General features: G+C 41.5%; 1 protein-coding gene across 1 annotated transcript; it reads right to left on the bottom strand.

Annotated features, from left to right (window-relative positions):
• Positions 1-8,251: 8,251 nt before the first annotated feature.
• On the bottom strand, positions 8,252-10,047 carry POU3F4 (POU class 3 homeobox 4). The gene has a single exon (XM_004278910.4). It carries the CDS (start codon positions 9,754-9,756, stop codon positions 8,665-8,667), a length of 1,092 nt encoding a protein of 363 aa, XP_004278958.1. The 5' UTR covers positions 9,757-10,047; the 3' UTR covers positions 8,252-8,664.
• Positions 10,048-14,122: the final 4,075 nt, after the last annotated feature.

Genomic DNA, 14,122 nt, shown 5'->3' with positions numbered 1-14,122 from the left:
GCAAATAGTACATATCTCCAGCACTCCCAGTTCTCATTTAATTAACAGTTGTGTATATTTCTATCTTATTCCTATTTTCCCTAGGGATTATTAGCTCCTCAAAGCAAGGTACATACTCCACACCTTTCACTCCCCACCCCAATAATGTCTTGAAAATTGTATGCACTCAATAAATGTTTGTAAATTGGATGTTGTTACTATTTCTGTTCTACCAGTTACATATAAAATCTGAACATATTTATTCAGTTAAAAAATTACTGGGTTTTGAAATTCATATATTTGTATATGGAAAGGTGGAGAATAGCTTTAAGCTATTATTATGCTGCCTCATTCTTGTCACTTTTTAATTTGACATTGAGCTTTGAGCAGGCACTGCACAATTCTGACAGCCAGAGGCATGGAATAGGGTCAGGGCAGGCACAAAGAGTTTAAAATAACACATATTTTCCAGGAAATACACAGCTCCTTTGCAGGTAGGTTGATTTTTTTGGTATTTTCCAGAAAATTTAAAAGAAAAATGCTTTCATACTATCAGGAGGTAATGATAATATAGTTTGTGCTGCTTTTACTAAAATAGGGGTTGCTATTTATATCATATATCTCATTGTCAAAAGGGTTAAAAGTGAGCCAGAAAATAAATGACTTTCTATTTAAGTATTAATGGTCTCTCTCCTGAAAGTCCCCTTTAGCTTAATATATTTTGTTGGACAAAAAGTTCATTTGGGTTTTTCCATAACATCTTATGGAAACACCTGAACGAACATTTTGGCCAGCCCAATATTTAAGACTTATCAAATCCATTTCTCTTCATCTGATCAGCTTGGTCATTTTTACAAAATACAGACATATGTGGGTGGTGTTAGTGGAGGCATGGGAGGAATTACTGGCATGGTGATTTTTAGCTTAAAACCCATTCAATGGTTACTTTTAAAACAGTTACTCCAGAGTGTGTGCTGTGTGTGTGTGTGTGTGTGTGTGTGTGTGTGTACACGTGCACACACTTGCATGAGTGTATAATTAAAAACAACCAAGAGACTGTGATTTTAAAATTGGCTATTCTTCCATTTAAGCACTTTTAACAGATATGTGTAACAATTCTAATTTTAAATATTACATAATTTAAATGCACAATTACTTTTGAGTATCACTGGTCTGTCACTTAGTGAATAGCTTATTTTTCTACAAAAGTCTTGAAGACAAATTTAAGCAAAATTATCAAATGTATGAGAATTCATTTTTTTCCACTTATAAGACATGAGTTTAAAATGTAAGACTTTATCCCTTTACAATGTGAGCCCAGATACTTTCATGCTTTCCTACAGCAATGAATGAGACCCATGGCATATACTGCCCTTCAATTGTCCACAGAAACCCTATTGATATTAATGAGTTTTGCCCAAACTGATTGTGGTCATTTTATGTGGCCTGAAGTGGTCATTTTGCTGTGATTTGCATATCGGTTGCTGCAGGATATAATGTATATATCATTTCTAAAGTGCCTAGGGATCTTTACAGAGGAAAGGTGGTGCATAAATTGAAAAGATTATTATTGCCTTTATTTTAAATTCTTCTATTTGTGAGTTCTCTAAATCATGCATAAATACAGTACAAAGTGCAAATCAGATGTGCAGAGAAAACTCCAAAAATATTTTTTTAAACCAGCAATTTTGAAATTATCCAATTGTAGAAGTATTTTTAATCCATTGAAAACAAAGCTAGTCCATTTTCTAATTTGACAGATGACATCAAGCCAGGACTTGAAGAAGCATAGCACTAAGGGGTAGAAGGGAGTATAGGATTTGAACTTCCACTATGGGTGCAATCACTTCTATAACTACTCCTTAGTTCTCTAAGGAGGTCAGTGAGGAGCACCTAAAGAGCCAATATCATCAACGAATCCATGGACAGTGATGGAGGGAGGACTCAGTGCGGATGAAAGAGCTACTTTGAAATGTTACTTTAGTTTCACTTTTAATGTAAAATCTGGAGAAGTTAGGCTTTTCTCTCCCAGGATAAAACATGAAAAATGAAAGTTATTAAGGAAAATATGTTTATCTAGAATTTCAATTACTCTCACCCTTAAGGCTCAGCATTCAGAATTTTGGGTTAAATATACTTGGCTCTTCTTCCTATGATGAAAGAAATTCATCTGTTGAAAATTGCTGTTTACTGTTGAGCAAGTCAACCCCTATCACTTAACAGTGGCTATTGTACACTATTTTGAACACAGTCCCTGATTATGACAATAGATATCACTAATCTGATTTTTTTGTTATTTTTCTAGGCCACCACAGGTTCAAGACAGACCTCTGTCTTTGATTCTTGTCTTTTCTACAGGTGTACATACATGCAATTCTGTGGGAACAAAGAAGAAAAACTGATGTTAATTAAACATGAATATTACCAACAGCACCACAGGTAGACTGAATAGTAAAACATTAAAACAATATATACCTCTGTGCAACATGTCCACCTAGATAACGTTTTTCTGCAGTTTGGAATCATGTGTCATTTGAAGCCAAATAAGCTACTGCCCCTGGTCCATAATCCTCTATTTTCTGTGCTTTAAAAATATGACATCAAGCAGTGATTTTAGCAGGTAGAATGGGTATCTATGTGGTTTTCTGTGCTCAAAATGCAAGTATTATGGAAGAAATAATCTTTTACCAGATATACATTCTGTGTAGCAAATCTCTTTTTAATATTCGTCTGGTGGGGAGATACATTACTTTCCATGCTCACTTTTATAGGAGGGTTTTCCATTTCTATGAAAGGGGTCAGAGGAAAGACTGATCTCAGATCTAGTCAAATCTGGGAGATAATCAGCCACATTATAATGAGATTCTCCTGTATGTGAAAAATAACTGGGAAGAGAAGAAGCAATCAATATTAAAAACATTTATGACCCCCATTCCTGCCAAAAATCTATGCTAATAGACATTGTTTACAAGATGACAATGCATGCAAGCAGTCAGTTCCGTGTGTGTGTGTGTGTGTGTGTGTGTGTGTTTGTGTGTGTTTGTGTCAGAGTTTGGGGGAGGATCACTCAAAGTAGTTATTGTTTTTTTACATTACATAGGAAAAAGAAAGTTTGATAAGAGTGATTTTTTTCTCTTTCCAACTGGCTATACCAGAATAGTATGGACACAGTCTGAGTAGCTGGAAAGATGAAAAGACATACTTAATGAATTGGTCAATGAGTTGATTTCCTTCCTGTCTTTGAGCACAGTCTGCTTTCTGTTAAATCATCTAGTCTGTGTGCAAGTACAGGGATAGAGGGAGGGTGTAGGGAGAGGGGGCATGTTTACAGTTGTGAGTGTGTCTATGCACATATATTAAATAATGTAGAGTTTCACCCAAAAGCAAGTTGTCCCATGATTCCCTTAGAGAGTGAAGCCACATCATAATAAGGCCTTTTTGATAGTTAACAAGCTCCCTTGAAAAGCATCCAAGATGAACCCATCTTATACTAAATCTTCCTTGTTAAGAGAACCCAGTGTCCCAGCTAGTGAGTAAGATAATGTGTGCATAGGTATAAGTTCTACAATCATATTTATGAAAGAAAGCATAGTGATCTAATGTATTTTTCACTGGAAGGTGCAAGGGTTTAATTTTGTGGATTCTGTTTACTAGAAAAATAGTCTAGGGTCATTGTATGTGATCCTTCTGTCTCCATCTTTTTAGAGGTAACAGAAATTAACTGGATTTTGTTTTGGAGACTGCATTTCTTTAAATAATCCTCTAATTTTTGAAATGTTCCACTAGCAGGGCTCTTAAGAGGAGATACTTTTATTTCATCTTAAAAAAATAATTGATTTCAAATATATATTTATATTCATTTTTCTTAATGCTTAAAAAATTAACATCTACAAAGTTGTAGGATTGCTATTTCTAAAACTATCTGGGGGTATGTATAAAGAATGTTTTATCCTTTTATTTTACAGAATGGATGAGTATTGAGTGGTATCAATTCACAGGGTATTGTTTTGCATTGTTAATTTTTCTTCTTTTCAAGACTTTTTTGAAAGGGTCACATGTTTGGATTTTTAAATACCAAATCATAGAAATAACTTTCACAATTCTGAGGTGCCATATGCATCTTTAAAAATATCTGACAGGTGGAAAAAATACATTCTTTTCTTTGGAAAACTATGTTTTAACCTCTAATCATTTTTTACTTCTCCATTCTCCCCCTTCTTCTCCTACTTCCTTACTAAAAAATATATTTTGAATAAAAACAGAAAATTATTTTTGCTTTCACACCATTAAATATGGTTAAGTATTATTTTTCCTTTTGAGCCCACGGAATCTTTTTTGGGAGAGAGAGATACTGCTGTGAAGGACCGAGAGAAACTGAGGCCAAAGCTGCTTCTCCTACAAAGGACTTGGTTGAGAATTGGGTGGTGACAACATCAATACAAAGAATGTCCCAGGCAGAGGCACCAACATCCCCTGAATTTTAATGAAAACGTCATGTTAATTATATAACAAGGTTGATAAGGAGGTCATCATAAAAGCCAACTAGGCCTTGGTTATATATTAAGACAAAGAAAAGAGGCAGTAAAGGAAACGAGTCTCATAAATATGTACAAAATATATGTAGTCACTAATACATAGTAAAATACTGATAGAGAGGTGTCTATATGTATATATTTATAGAAGTAGTATCTCCTAAAATATCCGCTTATGGTTCCATTAAAGAATGGAGAATACACTGTTAGTTGGTTTCTGTGTGCTTTAGTAAGAAAAGGTATAACTTTTTAATCAATTCAAATTTTTTCATAGGATACTGAAAGAGAAAGAGATTAGGTGGTATGAATGGAAATAGAACCAGTGGGTTTAAGACTATGGCTTTTGTGCTTGTCGATACATCTCTATAAAATCAGTATTACTTATAAAGAGAGATAGTCCCATGAGTATGCACACAACATGTAGCATATTTCATAAACAACACTCACATGTGTATGGTGCACTGTGCAACTGTAAATGATTAGACAACCTGCAAAACTAATAATCTTTACTTTTTAAAATCATTAGATAATTTTGCTTTGTCTAACAAAAAACTTCAGAGTATAAATTGAAGAGAGTTTTACTATTGGAAAATTATACTTAAATTTCTTTTCTGTTACTAAAAATACATCTACAAAAAAAGTTGGTTAAGGCATGTGTGTACATACAAAGCTTTAAAATATAACTACTTCTGATTTAGTAAATTACTCCTCAGCCATCACTACAGGTAACTGTCCCTTATTTTATTTAGGGTATTTGATAAAATAATAGAGGTGAAATTGTATGTAGGAGTGGGAAGAAGAGTAATACATCAAACTTTTACTCCAAATGTCTCCATGTAATCTATTTTTCTTCCCCCAAAACTCAGATAGGAATGGACAGAATTCAGCCTTATTGGGGAACACTAAGTGGACAAGAGTTTACCCAAGTTTATGGGCCTTGGAAGAGCCTTAAGAAGTAGTGCACTTCTCCTTGCATATAGTCATCTTTACATTCCTCATCAGGGGAATGGGGCAGGGGAATGGGGGCTCACCAGAAGATCATCGGCTGGGAATGGGGAAGAAGAGGAAGGGGGGTGGGTGCAGCTAGTTGAGATGAAAGCCTCAGCGAAGATCTGGGCCCAGTTTCAAGAGGAGCAGTTCCAGAGAAGGGTCTAACTGCTGGACTAGAGTGAGACACACTCCTTTTGGAGAACATTAATAAGACTTCACCTCCTGAAATGAACACCCTGCCCCAGCAGCCTTCCCCAACATTCCGGGTGTGTTTTGCATGATCGTGGGTGTGATAACAAGCCACGCTGTGTGAGTGCATGAAAGGCCAAAAGTCAGTGAGAGAAAATAAAAAATTAATACAATGACTAATGATTTCTAACCTGAAGCAAAGCACATGCAATGCTCACCCGGAACCTGCCTCTGTTTAAACGCTTCACTTCACACATCACACAATAAAGCCAGGAGAAGAAGACAGATTTTTTTTTTGGAAAAATGTTTTATTTAAACCTTTTTAATCTTTTACAACAATAAAATATTGCGTCAATATAAACCCCTTGACTAAAACTGTTCACATCAAATATTACAGCGAATTGTTTTACTTTTGACACCCAACTCATATTTGAAAGTTTCCTTTTAAACACAATGCAGAATTTATTGAAAATAAATAATTGCTGGCAACTGCAATAGGCAATTTGAATAAAATAGTTGAAAAAGCAACTCTTAATGAAAATAGCGTTTATTATACATCGGTTACTAAATGAATAAACTAAATGATCTTTCTTTAAATTAATAACTTCAAAAACGTTTTATACAAAACTGTACAATTATAAAGTCGGCAGAAATATTTGGGTTAACTCAGGTTTGAATCATAGCGGTTAACTGCAAAGAAAAAATATCGAAACAAACAAAGAAAACCCTAACAGTTGTAAAACATGAACTCCTTGTGGGGGAAAAAAATCCCAGAACTGAAACACAACTACCAACAGAACGCAGAAGCTTGGCAAAAAAATAAAAAAAGGATCCGGGATTTTAATTAACACATGCTCTTCGACCGACAGCTGGGGGATACAGTGTGGTGGACCGGGGCCCTGGCAGCCCTTACTAGCGCATCCTCAAAAAGCGGCCATAGGCTTTCAGGTCCTTATAGGGAGTTTGAAGCTTTGTCTACCGCAGCTGCGTCTGGAGGTCGGGCCAGGAGGCCGGCCCGGGTTTACGGAGCCCCCAGCCAGGTCTGGCGAGCAGCGGCTGAGTGTTTGGGTGCATGTCCGGCCCAGCAATGTGTGCTCCTTGGGAATGAGGTGAGCCTCCGGACCTGGCATGTGGACATGAGAGCTAGCAATAAAGCCACAGCAACTGCATAATTTTTGGATCTCTACACAGACTAGCGAAATTTTTTTGTAGTTTTTTCTTTTTTGTAAATAGTAATACGATACACACAGCTATCTACACACACACGTTTGCACGCGCACGCACACACGCACAGAGACACATACACACAGAGAGATATAAAAAGAAGAAGAGGGAAAAAAAAAACCCCAGCCACCCAGGCGCTCGCTAGCTAGCTCAATCTTCGCCATGGGCTTCTACCAGCTGTGCTTGTTGGAGGCACGGAGATGGCTCCCCATGAGCCCACTCAGAGACAGCCGTATATACGGGAGAGGAGGTGGTACGCGGCTAGACCAGAATCCCTGTGACCTTTGCCAATCATTTCATTGTCCTTCTGCACAGAGCAGAGAACGCCGGTCCACCACCCCCTCGCCACCCTTCCCGGAGGGTTTCTCACTCACGGAACAGGCAGTAAACTGGAGGTGAAACGAACTTGAAAGCGTTGACCCAGTCTGTCGCCAGCGTCTCCGGGTCGGGTCGTCGTCTCCAGCTAAAGCAATCGGGTGTGAAGGCAAAGTCCTTCGCCTAGAAAGGCCAAGGTGGGATCAAGCTGGCAGTCGGCCTGGCAAGGCGCGGGGCGGGTGGAGAGCTCCGAGTGCAGGCATTAAGGACTTCGGGAGGTGAGGAGCACTCTTCACTCCTCAGGACGACTTCTTTTGCCCAGCGCAGCTGCGGAATCCTTCCAGGGAACCCAGATGCGCTGTGGAAGCCTGTGGGGGCTCCACAGTTGCGGGAAGGAGGGCAGAAAGCTTCGAAATCGCCTCTCCTCCTTCGTACTAGTTTGCAAAGAGAATCGGTTGCCTATTCTGCCTACCCTAGGAACTCGGCTACCCCCCGGAAAAAAAAAAATATATATATGTGTGTGTGTGTGTGTGTGTGTATATATATATATATATATATATATATACACATATATACACACACATATATATATATATATACACACACATATATATGTATGTATCTCCAATATCATCAACAAACTCTCTCCACTGTATCCTCTCTTCTCCATACAGATTTGGGATAGGGGATCGGTGGATGGGTAGGCATCTCTCCCCCTCTTCCTTTTCTAAGCAATTAAAAGACCATCTGCTCAATGAAGGAATAATAATAGCAATAATAATATGGAGTGGTCGATTAGATACAAATTGTCTCACAAATATTGTGTACATCTTATAGTAAAACACCGCAGACATTTAGAAACGCTATAGAAGTTTTAAAAAATGCAAAACTAGTCTATTGTAAAACAGATTTCACCTGAAATACAGCTGCTATAACCAAGGCGCTGAAAGGTTATTCAGAGGCACACATCTGTCTTCCCACCCCCGTCCCCCATCCCTACCCCGCCCCCAAGTTACCCCACTCCTTTCTCTTCCTAGAGAGGAGCGACCAAAAACAAAACAAAACAAAAACAAAAACAACAAAAAACCTTACTCAAAGTAAACAATATATATTGATCAGCAGAAAAGGTTGGAGGGAGCTGTTGCCTGGCGCAGGGGATATGAGGTCCCCGCCTGGACCGCTTAAGGCAACTGTGTATCCGCGTTGAGAAGCCTGAATGCGTGTGTGTGTTTTCTTTCTTAATATGTTAGAGTCCCCTATTTAAAAAAAAAAATTGGAGGGAGGGGGAAAAGAAAGAACGAACAACAAAAAAGAGAGAGAGACAGAGAGCTAGAGAAATAGCAATTAAAAAGCTGGAGTAAAAGGAAGAGAGTGGAAGAGAAAGAGAAATCCGCGCTGCTCCCAGTGCGGCCGGTTGCTTCCTCGCTTCCTGCAGTCAGAGATCGTGGCAGGACGTGTCTGTTTTCACCGTGTGCGTGTGCGAATAAACCTCATGTGGCTGCTGATCCCCTGGTGGAGTCATTCTTTTCTCTTTCTGTCTTCGATTACAGAACCAGACACGCACCACTTCTTTCTCCAACTGGAGGCTGTCTGCCAGCGAGGAAATCTCCTGCGCGGCAGGCTTGGGACACTTGAGGAAATGCGTCTCCAGTACGCCCTTGACACTCACCTCGATAGAGGTTCGCTTCTTGCGCTTGCGGCCCTGCGCCGCGATCTTGTCAATGCTGGTCGGACTCCCTGTGGACGAATCAGCCTCCTCCAGCCACTTGTTCAGCAGCGGCTTCAGCTTGCACATGTTCTTGAAGCTCAGTTGTAAGGCCTCGAACCTGCAGATGGTGGTCTGAGAGAACACGTTGCCGTACAGTGTGCCCAGCGCCAGCCCCACGTCAGCCTGCGTGAAGCCCAACTTGATTCTTCTTTGTTTGAACTGTTTGGCGAACTGTTCCAACTCATCCGAGGTTGGTGTCTCCTCGTCCGAGTGGTCCTGGCAGTGGTGCGAACCTAGGTCGCCGTGGTCTGGGGGCTCCCGGAGCACTGGGTGTAAGCTCTGCGTGGAGGCAGAGGCCGGCGGTGGAGTGAGCCCGCCGTGCTCAAGCATGCCACTCACCGTGAAGCCCGGCTGCGAGTACACGTTAAGGGGTTGGCTGCTCGACGTGATGGACGGATTCGGAGCCGGGCTCGCCCCCCAAGCATTCGGGTGGTTAGTGTGCGGAGAGTGGTGGGCGACGTGCGGAGAGCGGTGATGGATGATTGCGCCCAACTGTAGGTCTTCGCGCCCAGGCTTCACGTCTTGCTGTTCCAGGGGGCTGGTGGCCAGTGTGGAAGACCATGGGCCTCCATCGCTCAGACTGGTCACCCAGTGATGCCCGAGGGGGTGCCCATTGCTAGGAACTCCCTGCAAGTAATCACTTTGGAGAAGTTTCTGAGGGTTTCGGAAAGGACTCCCCTGCTGCATTCCCGCAGAGTCCGCATGGACCATAGAGCTGGAACTGAGAATGCTGTAGGGATTCGAGGCAGCTGTGGCCATGGTCGGTGAGGATCCCCTACTAGTTATAATGTGGCAAAGGGAGCAGCTTCAGCCTTTGACATCTATGGTACAGGGGAGCGAAAGCCGCGAAAGCGAGTTACCGGCACCCGCCGAGGCCAATTGCAGCGCGTCTCGGCCTGGCCTTCCGCGGACTCGGCCAATGGCGGCACGGGAGGCCGGGCTAGCTTTCCAAATTAGGCTGGCGAAGCTCGAGAGTTTCTGTGAGACCCAAGCAGGAAGTGAATCAATCTTTCGGCTCCATTGGCTGCCTAGTGCTGAGTGACAGGAGCTTATTTGGTTAACCCTTCCCCCCACCTCCCACCGCTCTCGGACATCGAGGATGTTAGTAGAGGAGGGGGAAGGATGAGAGGGATGTGCGTTCGTGTGTGTGTGTGGGGGGGTGGGGGGTGGGGGATAGGGGTGAGGCGGCAAACTGGTTTTAGAACTTTTTAGGTTATTTAGATTAACCTAAATAAAGAAGAATATTAAGAAAACAATATAACCAGTTTAAATGTCTTATAGATTTTAGCGGATAGGGATTTTCCTCAGATTAATGTGGCGTTCTCGGTTAGTTGTGTGAGGGGGAGTGAAAAACAAAATGCCACTGCAAACTTTGAGCAATGAACGTCTTCGATAGGACCCTAAATCTGTGAGACTGAAGCCCATGATTCCAATAAGAGCTATTTCAATGTGTTTAATTTCATTTTATCATTTATAAGAAACTCGATACCAAGGTCAGAAAGCATCTAAGAGAGATGCCCAGATCCTTCTGAAAAGATTGATTTAGGGCATGAAGCACTGGAAAATTCGGAGAAAGTATTGTAAAATCTAATGTGATACTGGCAAAATCCAGTTATTTTGAAGTTTGTCTCCGAATTCAGTTGGTTAATTGGTAGATTTGAGTTTTTTTGTTTTTTGTTTTTTTACTGCTCCGTGTCAGCTCCCATCAGAGGTCCCACAAATTTTGTCAGGGGCAAGTCTTGCTGAAGTGGGTAACCCTCCTATGCACTCACCCCAGACACTCAGCGAACCCATTCCCAGTAGGTACACAGGAGAATATTCATGACTACCTGCGCCCAGTGTTGTCCCCTAGGAAAATTGTTTTTAACACACACTTCTTCAACCCACCACCAATTCCACATAAGTTGAAGAAAATGGGAATCATTTAGTGTGCCCTGGAAATTCAGAGAGAGAGAGAGAGATGACTGGAGGGTTGTTTGGCATTAAGTACCGCCTCCCCCAACCCCAACGCCCCCCTCCCCCCGCCCCATTCCCATCAAGCTTGAATTTACTTTCAGTTTGGGAAGATGGGACTGTTTTTACATTTTGGTTAGAGGAAAATAGAGCAAAGACTTGTATTCCGCCTAAGCTTTTATAAGTTCGGGAAGGACAAGTCTATGTGCTCCACAGCCCAGTGCAAATGCGTTGCTTGTAAGCAGAGTGGGTGAAATGCAAATATTTTAGATTTGCTCTAGCTGGGAAAAGGCAACATCGGATACCTAGCATGATCTCTGAAGTTTAAAAATGACCTTTCATTGCATAATTTTGAACGTAACCTAGTTGCATAATTATATTTGCACTTACAGAAGACGGCATCAGAGTTCCCTTATTGGTTTAAAATTCCATTAAATATATTGCAAGAGCTCCTAGGTTAAGCTTGATTTAAATTTGCATACATTTTCATATATTTAGCAGAAATAAAAGAGGGCTTGCAGCTACCAGAAAGTCATTAAGGCATTAGTTTCTCTAAGAAGACAGATCTGAAGAAAATGCAAGAAAATGAGAAAAAAATAAAAACAAGGTGAGCTTATTCTGACATTCCTTTATATAGCTAAAGAGCGTATATTTCCTGTGAAATGAGTAATTTCTTATGAGAGCACAGAGCAGCAAGAGCTTATGTTGTTAAATGTAAACTGTGTCTATTATGCAGGAAAGTCTGGCATCTGGTTGAGATCTATTTCTTTCTCTCTTAAAAAAAGGATAAACACTTAGTAATTATTGGTAGAGAGAATCATTTGCCATATTCTGCCCTCCCCCTTCTCCCTCATTGAAACTGCTTTCATTTGCTGGTGTCCTATTGTAAAGGTTTATCTGCTTTTAACCTAGAAATTGATTTTTTCCTCTCTCCCTTCCCTTTCCTCCCCTCCCCTTCCCTTCCCTTCCCTCCGTTCCCCTCCTCTCCTTTCTCCTCCTTTCCTCTCCTCTCCTGTCCTCTCCTCTCCTCTTCTCCTTCTGCCCAGGAGCGTCCTTTCTTTACTGCCAACTGTGTGTATCTTCCATTGCAAGAATGCAATCTCATTTGTGCCCGAACTTTTGCTTCATGAAGAAAACAATAACTTGTTAAAATTAAACAAAAATAAAAGTTTTCCGGCGCTCTGTTAGACTGCCTGTTCAAGGATCCATTTGCCAGTCTGGGTTGGGTCAGTTTAGAGGTCAGAGGGAAACACATTGAAGAAACTATACGAGCAGAAAGATCATGATCATTGCCATGTTGTTGTTGTCGGTGGGTTCCCCACCCCCACCATTGCAGCTGCGTTTGGTTGAAAGAGTTGTTAATCTTAGCCTGGCCATTCAGGGAGTTAAGGCAATTATCAATTGATAAGACTTTTGCATGAAGAAGAAGTGGGTCCTCTTCCAATTCTGACTTGCCTGAGTTCTTAAAAAAAAAACCTTCCTCTTGCCTGTGGCTTCGGCTCTGGCTCTGAGCGAAGAGGTAAGGCCAGCCGCGGCAAAGTGGTTCAGACATTTTGCCCCGAGGCTGGTTGTGGGGGGCGGTGGTGTTGAGGACGGGGCATCTGCACCCAGCGACAGGCTTTTCCACACCGTTGCTTTTCAGTCTTTTAATATAAGAATAGCTTCTGTCAGGAACAAAAACCGATGTTAGTTGTCTTTTTCCTTACCATTATTTCCTTTCCTTTTTCTTTCTTCCTTCCTCCTTTCCTTCTCTTTCTTTCTTTTTTTCTTTCTTTCTTTCTTTCTGTTTCCTTCCTTCCTTCCTTCCTTTCTTTCTTTAGTTTTCATAATTAGTTCCCATGAATATAGATACTGCCTATTGAATTCAGGTGGAATCATGTCCTTTAGCAGCTGAGATAGAATCTCTTGCACGTTAGGTGCTTTGTTTTTGAAGAAAATATCTGCATACAGTCAAATCTTCTTGCTGTTCTAACTAATCTGCTGGAGAGGTTTCCTTCGCCTTCTCCTGTCAGTCTAACTTCCCAAGTGTAACAGATGCCGCTCTCAAGCACTCCTTTCTGCGGCTTCTCTTTATTCAGCCTTGCATATTTCTCCCCATGATCTGGGTTTCCATAGAGAGAGGAATAAAAGAGGGGACCATGGTCACAAATCCCCTGCCCCATGCAAAATAAAAGAGCCTCATTCAATATACGACCCTGTCTGGACATGGGAGAAAAATAAGTCCATGAGAAGCTACTGTTGCAAAGAGCTTGTAACTAATTTTTCATAGACTGCATTTTGCCTTAAACTCAAAAGTTACCACTGGTAAACCTGCTATCTTGGGTAGCTGGGCTAAATACACAGCTTGGTGTTCTCCTCACTGAGATCTTGAAGTCCACTACCAGATCCTCAGATCTGATTTACCCCACCCGCTTCAGAGCTATGGTTTGAATATAATAATAGCTGTCAAACCCTGCCAGGCTGGGGCAGCTAAAAGTTGCCCTGGAGGGGATCCAGACTTAGAATTGGAGAAACTAATTTTAGCAAGTCTGCACACCTATCTCCAGCAAGGCAACACAGGTTTCGATTACCATGCCTGGCCAGCACACAGTACCAACTTCATTCCTCCTAGGGTTGCCTTCACACCCCAACTCGCTACCCCTCCCTACTCATCACTTTGCTTGATTTCTAAGAGGACTATTCAGTTAATTTCCAAAAGCAAGTCAGATCAGCTTGATTTACTTGTACTCATTTATTTGTAACCTGGGGGTTCACAGTGGCTTTCCTCCCTCACAATATTTAAGGATATAAAACAACTCCTGAGAGTCTTTGCAGACCTTATGCCCCCCTCCCTTCCCTTTCGAAGCAAGAAAGGACTCACAAAAGAAATTAAGCAGGTTAATGTAGTTCATGTCGCCCGTTCCTGTGGAAGCCTCCGAGCGTGGTCGAAGTTGGGCAGCCTGTGCCCAGGCTGGTTCAGAAAGTGCCCCGGCCATGGGGCTTATGCTGCTTGTAGATTTCATATTTGAGTGTAGATTATGAAGTGTTCTCGCCATACAAATTGGAAGAGGGGGAGACTGTCTGTGGCTGAGGATGGATGGGGTTGAGGAGGGGATTAAGGAAAGAAGTCCAAACGGCCAGATTTGAATGTGTATAATGCAGCATGAAGCTCCAGAAGGTAGGACATGGCACA

The sequence above is a fragment of the Orcinus orca genome, chromosome X (genome assembly GCF_937001465.1).
Source record: "Orcinus orca chromosome X, mOrcOrc1.1, whole genome shotgun sequence".
NCBI classification, from domain to species: Eukaryota; Metazoa; Chordata; class Mammalia; order Artiodactyla; family Delphinidae; genus Orcinus; species Orcinus orca.
This window is presented reverse-complemented; position numbering and strand designations above follow the sequence as displayed.